The sequence below is a fragment of the Melanostigma gelatinosum genome (assembly GCF_949748355.1).
Source record: "Melanostigma gelatinosum genome assembly, chromosome: 1".
NCBI lineage: Eukaryota > Metazoa > Chordata > Actinopteri > Perciformes > Zoarcidae > Melanostigma > Melanostigma gelatinosum.
In genome coordinates, this window is record NC_136634.1 from 33,064,679 (window position 1) to 33,073,056 (window position 8,378).

Here is an 8,378-nt window from a genome sequence, read left to right on the forward strand (position 1 = left end):
TCGAAGCAGCGGTAGTTGAGTGTGTGGACGACATAATAACGTCAATTTTAAGGCCTATTTTACTTCAATAATGCCGTATGCTAACCAACCGACCGTGAAAATCACAGAATTGACGGACGAGAATGTCAAATTCGTTATTGAAAACACGGACTTGGCGTGAGTATTCACTTATTTGTCCACTCAAGAGCGTGTGTGCAACAGAGCAGCCATTATTCCTCTCATTCTCTGAGACATTAACAATACATGTTAAATAACCGCGCTAAGGTGCTAACGTTACGCACTTCGCTTAAATTGTAATGCTGTCTGTAACTGAGATTTGTGTGAAGATAACTAACGTTAGCTAACGTAAGAGATGTACACAGGTGCTTAATATTATAATGTTCCGTTTTAATATCAAGTACATTGTGCCGATTCAAGAGGGGAGTTGATATTCTCTTGCTATTCTGGGTTACACGAGTTTAGGAAAGATTCAAAGTAAATGTTCTGAGAGGGTCGTTTTGTTATTCGTATGCTTCCCAGTCAACCTAAATGATGAATTCAGTGTGATTTCTGTTACTTATTATAACATTTAACCGATGAAAACATCCGTCTTTCTCCTTTCCAGGGTTGCAAACTCTATCCGCCGTGTCTTCATGTCAGAAGTTGCCACTATAGGTACAGTGACTTTTGTTAGCCTCCATTCTGAATTAGGACTGTCACTGTGTGAAAAGTTGTCTCAGGTACCCGGATATAAATAGTTATCTGTGACAAAATAAATGAAGTTGGAGAGACTTGAGATGGTGTGACTGCATCAGCAACAGTGGAACATTGGGAAATGTAGTCTGTCTGACAGTAATATGCCACAGAAAACATTCTAAATGTCTAACTGGAACTCGTGTTACTTTATTTGTAGCGATCGACTGGATCCAGATCGATGCCAATTCATCAGTACTGCACGATGAGTTCATTGCACACAGAGTCGGTATGTATCACAGCGTTTTAGGATGCGCTTCCAATGCAACTTGATGGTAGTAATTGTACATGCATTGTTGCAGTATAACCAGAGAGGTCAACATTGATGTTTTCCCTTTGTTGTCAGGTCTCATACCTCTCACAAGTGATGACATCGTGGACAAAATGCAGTATTCTAGGGTATGTCTACTTTCGTATTAGTGATCAGTGACCCTTAAATGCTTAAGTAACCACTGCTGGTGTTTTTCCGCTTTAAACTCCAGACTAAAAATGATTACGATTTTGCAAAGAGGTCTTCCAGACTGAGGACAGACGATCCTCAGGTAGGAGCGCAACGGATGACAAAACTCATAGTTCAGATCAGATAAGCAGAAAAAAAGGGAGCAAATATAGCTTTTTAGAGATACTTCGATCACTTCTTTTGGCCGCCGAAATTGATTGCCGATCGTCCATGAGCTATATTGGTCGATACAGATTTAAAAAAAAAAATTAAATTATTGTTTTGTTATGGTAGCAGATCTACATGGCTCCAGAATATCTTTCACCAACGTCCACAAAAAAATGATGCACTGCCCCAAAGATATTATCCTTTTGCTTTGTTCTAGTAATCTATAGTGGTTACCGTATTTACATAAAACATCCATCCATCCATCCATTTTCCTCCGCTTATCCGGGGTCGGGTCGTGGTGGCAGCAGGCCAAGCAGGCTGACCCAGACTTCCCTCTCACCTGCAACATGTTCCAGCTCATTCTGGGGGATCCCGAGGCGTTCCCAGGCCAGCTGGGAGATGTAATCCCTCCAGCGTGTTCTGGGTCTTCCCCGGGGTCTCTTCCCAGTTGGACGTGCCTGGAAAACCTCCAGTGGGAGGCGTCCAGGAGGCATCCTAATTAGATGCCCGAACCACCTCACCTGACTCCTTTCGACGCGAAGGAGTAGCGATTTTGAATATTGTGTTGAAGTTAAACAGCGCATAATTCCCTCTAGTATCTATTTTATGTCGTTGTGAAAACTCCTCCTTCAAACAACTTTCTCGCCAAAACGAAATGTGATGAGATTTCACTTGAATTTTCCTTCGCCCAATACTCATTTTTATTTATAACGCGTCACAATGTAACTCAATGGGACCTCTGTACATTGGCATTTGCATGGGACTCTCTATATCTGAACAGATACTGAATATTTCTATATATTTTTAAACACATCGTAGGACTCACGTTTGAAATGGAATATTGTGTATGATAATGGGATATTATACTACTGTCTTGGCAGCGTTTGTTCCCGGTTGTAACTTAGTTTACTAGAGGACAGACAATATTTTCTCTGCTCCTCCTGCAGGACTGTACCTGTGATGATTTTTGTCCAGAGTGTTCTGTTGAGTTGACGCTGGACGTTCGATGTACCGAGGACCAGACGCGTCATGTCACATCACGTGATCTTTTGTCCAACAACCCCAGAGTCATCCCGGTGAGTCCTCGGTCCTTCTTATTGAAGTCATTAGAGGGGAGCGGAAGCAAAAGCTTACCGTGTTGTCATTTGGCTTTTCAGGTGACTTCCAGAAGTCGAGACAATGACCCCAACGACTACGTTGAACAAGATGGTAAGCTTGAAGCTGTCCTGAGGGTGAACATTGGCTGTTAAAGAAGACGTATCGTGTTAATTTACAGGTTCATAATTGTATTTGGGTTTCTTTTAGAACATGTTTACATGCTTTAACGTTCAAAAATCACTTTATTTTTCTTATGCTGTCTGCCTGAATATACCTGGGGGGCATACTTCCATGTAGACGACCAACAATGTTTCATCAAAGATGGCTGAAACAACCTCTATTGCTACTCTGTACATGTTGTGGAGATACGTGCTGTCTGGGTTCATAACATCAGTGGATTTCACGTTGGCTTGTTTACCACAGCGGTATGAACCCAAAAGAAATAGATTTTTCTGTGCAATAAACAAATAAAAAGGATGTCGAAATAACTACATAATGAAGCTAATTTGTGAAAATTCTAACTTCATGCTTTGTCAGGTCTGTCCGCAAGACCAAAAGCAAAAAAAACTTTTAAAATGCTTGTTTTCTGAAACGACAACATTTGAAACGTATACCTTTTCCTGACTCTCTCCACGTCCTCTTGTCATTCACTGAAACAACGTAGACATTATACTGGTGAAGCTTCGTAAGGGTCAGGAGCTGCGGCTCAGGGCATACGCCAAGAAGGGCTTCGGCAAGGAGCACGCCAAGTGGAACCCAACAGCGGGGGTCTCCTTCGAGTACGACCCAGACAACGCACTGAGGCACACGGTCTTCCCACGACCCGAGGAGTGGTACGTTTTCATTTCAGTACGGCTCTCTGTGACTGCATTCATGTATAGTATTGCACAGTGGCCGAATGATGAATTGACGTCTTGGTGTCACTCTGGTCCAGGCCAAAGAGTGAATATTCCGAGATTGAGGAGGATGAGGTTCAGGCTCCCTACGACCCCAATGGAAAGCCCGAAAGGTGATATTTTATATTATTATTTATATATAGGTTCTTTTTTTGTAAGACAAATATGTCTCTGCTTCAAACAGTCCAACAGCTCATCTGTGACATTTCCCGCTCAGGTTCTTTTACAACGTGGAATCGTGCGGCTCGCTGCGACCAGAGACCATCGTCATGTCGGCGCTGGCCGTCCTCAAGAAGAAGCTCAGTGACCTGCAGACTCAGCTGAGCCACGAGATCCAGAGTGACGTGCTCACCATCAACTAAGGGCCACGCCTTAACCGAACCGGACCTGCATTTGTTCTGATTCAGCACTGCTCGGGTGTGTGCACGCATTGTTTCTGGAATTAGATGGAGCCTCCCCCTGGATACAGGCCTTGGATCTGTATGCATTTGTGAGCAAAAGATAATGTTTCATTATTTTAAATGGACACTCATTATTTCGATATACATCCATGTACAAAATATCAGATTTCAGCACCAGCATTAATTTCAACTCAAGCTGTGTGTCTGTGTGTGTTAAAGCATCCAATGCAAGGTCAGTGTGTCTCACAATGACACAGGATTTGTTTAGTTGTTGGTGTACTTACACTATTAGATGATTATTTTGTTAATGTTACGTTTTAAATAAATCTGTCCTGAGGAACTTTGTAATATGTTATTTAGTGTTTATTTATTGTAATTTGTCAGTGGGTTTTGTTTTTGGTACAAATGTTCAACCATCTGGAAAAACACAAAAGAAAATGAGGACACGAGAAACCAATAAGTGTAATGTTTTAAAATCTTAATTGTGTCTGTATAGTATAACTACAGCAACATAGCCAGCACTGTGAACTTTGTTTCCTTCTGCTAACTACCATATATATTATGTTCCACCATATCTACAGTTCCTTCTGGCGTGATGGATGTGAGAACTGCACTTTGTTTTTTTTTGTTTTTTGTTTTCCAAGGTTTATGAATCTCATGGTCAGACAAACGGCTACAGTAATAACAGGAGGGTAATGTATTTCAAAGTAAAAGCACTCCTTAGCTGTTGTCTGCTGATGTCCTACACCTAAAGGAACCACTGCTTTATTATATCATTCACCTATGAGACTGAATGACTTACAAGATAATTTTTTCATTAAGATACATGAGACAACAGGCAGGCGGTTTTTACTTTTATCCTCGCACTTCTTAAAGGGACAGTTCACCCCACAGTCAAAAATACATATTTTCCCTCTTACCTGCAGAGCTATTAATCATCGTTTTGGGGATATGGGTTACTCAAGATTATCTGCAGACCTTGTGAGCTGCGCACACGGAGAGATGCAAGGAAAAGAACCAAGTGAGGGAAAGGTGGATGCAATTTAAGAGACTTGGGATGCATCCAAAGAGACATGTACCAAACAGGAAGAGACTCAAAATGACTACAAAGAAACAAAAAAGAAAGACAAAAAAAGTGACCAAAAGAATTACAATGAGAATCAAATTGATTACAAAGAGGCTAAAAACAACCACAGACCAAAACTACAACAAAGACACCAAAGTAATAAGTAAGTGACACAAAATGACCACAAACCGACACAAAACCACAAAGAAATGCATAACTTCTTCAAAGAGACACAAAACAACTACAAATAGACTCAAAATTACTACAAAAAGAGGCAGAGCAGCTGTAACGTCTGTGTGTCTTGCGCCTATGGAGTAGGGTTGGTGGGGCCTTTTACCAGTCTGTGACCAGGGGCCTGTAGTCTCATAATCTGCCCATGCTGAATAGTTTTAAAAAGACAACTATAGCCTACAGGCACTGTTGTTTCAAAGCCCTTACGCAAATGGAGTTTAGGTTGAAGCCCAAAGTTCTTTAGTAATGTTTCACTCATTGTGCTCTTCATGATGTTTCATCATTGCTGGGGTGTTTCTGTTTTATTGTCCACCAGGTGGAGCGTTCTTCTCCCTCTGGTTCTCCACTGCTCTGAGGATGAAGGGGATGTATTCATACCAGGAAACTAATCGCTGGTACCGTCACAATTGGCCCAAACAAACAATGCAATAATAACCTGTTGTATTGTGTTGTTCTCTCTTCTACACAGTATATGATTGCTCTGCCCCTGCATAGCTGTCGTCTGTGGATCTTCCTCGTAATGCTGTTTGAGGTGAGGATATCACACCAGTGGCAGCTGGTGGTAATATACCTGGATGGGGCAATGTTGTCATCTAGCTTTGACCGCAACTTGACTGTTTCATTTACTCAACCGTTGATTCATAAACGCAAACACACTCCATCTAACAGCTCAGCTTAGCTACTTATTCCAACTGTCTCTTTTCTAACGAAACTGAGTGATCCACAAGAAAAGACCTGAAACTTTTAAAAAGAAATAATGAAAACCTAAAAATTTATATTTTATTGACATCCCGCTCTACATTTGCACGACATCCATAGCTACTGCAACTCACGCTACTGACCAATGCCTCACTGAAATTTAATCATGGATGTGAACCAACTTCCTCAAACTCAACTGTGATAAATCAGACACGATCATTATCGGTCCCAAATCCTTCCCCAAAACCACTCACAGCTCCTGCCTCAACACTGATAACTCCACTGCTTCTCCCTCCCAACACATCCACAATCTCTGAGTTATTTTTGACAGCAACCTCTCTTTTGAATACCACGTCAATCAAAACAATCGCACTGCCGATTTCCACCTTAGAAACACCATGCCCCCTCCTACCTCCCCAACCTGCTTCACCCACACTCCTACCCACAGCCTCCACTCCTCTGATGCCAACCTCCTCTCTCCACCACTCAGGACCAAGCACCGGACCTGGGGTGGCAGACCTGATCTCCATAGCTGGCCCCATCCCTCTGGAACTCTCTAGCCAAACACATCAGAGACTGCACCATATGCTGCTTTCAAAACCTTTTCAGAGCTGCTTCTAATGTGTGAATAATGTTGTGTAAAAGTTTCTTTGAGTACTCTGAAAAGTGCTCTATAAATACAATAATTATGATAAGATTATTATGAAGAAGATAGAACATGTATATATTTTAGCTCAAGTGGATTCTGAGCTTAAGTTATATTCTGTGAAATCACCCTTAAATCTATATTCAAATGTTTGGTATATCGATAAAATATACAATCAAAGGTCAATAATTGGTTGCCAATTACTCAAAATGGCAACCCCATTGACGCCATGCACAAATAATTATTCATGAGACATAAAAATGATAATGATAATGACAATTGGAGTACATAAAGACAGTCATGATAGTGGTGGCAATTACTCCTCCCTCCAGCACACATCATCAGTACTTTTATCCATTGAGACTTACGCTCACCCATGTCCATAATAAATACGAGTGCAATGAAATCAGAAAATCAACCAAAACCTTTATTCAGAAACGAGTTGCACTTTGATGCTATTTCCTCATTGTGAAAAAACTTAAGCGATACTGGTCCACGGTGAGGCACTTTATGTTTATAACACTAAAATGAGATAGTCCAAACGGTCTAAAAGAAAACACATGCACAAGTGTGAAGACGGTCAGAGCTGTCATGCCATAAAGAGGCTGAACAGGTGGGTGGAAGGATAATCTTTTGGGTTGGGTTTCTGGTTATTGGCAGTTATGGGTGAGTACTTATGTTTTTGTTTTCATTTCTTTTCTAGTTAGTGGGACGCTGCCTTGGTCTTTTTGTTTTGTTTATTTGGCTTTAAATTGTTTGAGATCTATCTGATCGCCTGGTCTGTGAACTCCTCCTGCCTGCTAACCCAGCTGTCACTGGTTACTTCACATAGGGTGTACCAATAAAGCATTTATATTTTTATAACACTGCTTCCTGTGTGTAGGTGCCTTTACGGTGTTGTGAACCGGGTCTCTGTGGTAACTGGGTGCTACAATACTAAAGTACTTTTGTACTTAAGTACAATAAATATCAGATACTTTAAGACTTTTACTCAAGTAGTATTCTAATAGGTGACTTTTTACTTTTACTTGAGTAGTTTTCCAGTAAGGTATCTTTACTTTTACTCAAGTATGGCTTTTGAGTACTTTATACACCACTGGTCTAAGTAAAACATTCAGTACCTTCCCCACCAAAATATCTTCTGAACAAAATAGTGAAAGAACAATTTGTTTTTCAAATGTAGCTCCCACACTAATATTTTAGACTTGCATGAGAGAAATTTGAAGTGCGGCACTGAAAGCTGATGTTCCATTGGGAAAGCGTGTTTGTGCTGGCTCCAGCTTCGGGCTCACTTGGCACGCTCCTCGCTGCCTTCTGAAGAGGTCCGGGAAGCTTGGAGGTGTAAACAGGCAGGCCGGTTCAGAGGACGTAATAAAATTCCTACCATTGGTAGTAGCTGGTGCAGTAGCTGGTGCAAACAGCTGCAGAGGATCAGAGAGGGTCAGTGACACAAGTCTTTCTGTTTCAGTGAACACATCAGTTCAGCATCAACAATAGAGCTGACCTACCTGGTGTTAAGAGAAGGTTAAGGACTCACTAATGAAGTTATGAGAACCAAGTGTGGATTGAATCCTCTTCTGACACCTGCATATACCTTCTGATGAAAGAACAATAGCCATGGACTCTATTAGTTCTTGGCTCCTTTCTGTATTTTACGCTGGGTTGTAGGCTAATGACTTATGCATTGTACATTGTGTCTTCCTGTAACACTGTTTGATTGGCCTCCCTTTACGAGTCAAGACGTTTATGGAACACCATGTCCACCTAAGCCCTATCCAGCCCCTTCTGCCACCGTCTATTGTTTTCCTGGTCCCCTCTCCTCAAAATCACTTTCTCTCATGCTGCTTCTAATGAAAAATCCAAATTACTATTTTTAATTCAATGTTCATGTGATCGTGTTCTTTTTGAGGCTATCAAGACACAATGACCCAAGTTTGACCACAGTTGTACCAATTATACAAAGAAGATGAAACATGTTAATTAGTGAGCTGAAGAGCTGATG

At 41.3% G+C, this 8,378-nt stretch overlaps 1 protein-coding gene across 1 annotated transcript; it reads left to right on the forward strand.

Annotated features, from left to right (window-relative positions):
• Positions 1-5: 5 nt before the first annotated feature.
• LOC306778599 (DNA-directed RNA polymerase II subunit RPB3) lies at positions 6-4,068 on the forward strand. The gene is made up of 9 exons (XM_079270183.1): positions 6-156; positions 605-654; positions 893-961; positions 1,079-1,131; positions 2,287-2,415; positions 2,497-2,548; positions 3,102-3,270; positions 3,372-3,446; positions 3,551-4,068. The coding sequence occupies exons 1-9, from the start codon at positions 71-73 to the stop codon at positions 3,693-3,695; spliced, it is 828 nt and encodes a 275-aa protein (XP_079126309.1). The 5' UTR covers positions 6-70; the 3' UTR covers positions 3,696-4,068.
• Positions 4,069-8,378: the final 4,310 nt, after the last annotated feature.

Bases quoted from the DNA above. Each gene is read 5' to 3' on its own strand.
- LOC306778599 (XM_079270183.1), top strand. From the start codon at position 71: ATGCCGTATGCTAACCAACCGACCGTGAAAATCACAGAATTGACGGAC. The intron at 962-1,078 runs GTATGTATCACA...CTTTGTTGTCAG, and splicing joins GTTCATTGCACACAGAGTCG to GTCTCATACCTCTCACAAGT. The intron at 3,271-3,371 runs GTACGTTTTCAT...ACTCTGGTCCAG, and splicing joins TTCCCACGACCCGAGGAGTG to GCCAAAGAGTGAATATTCCG.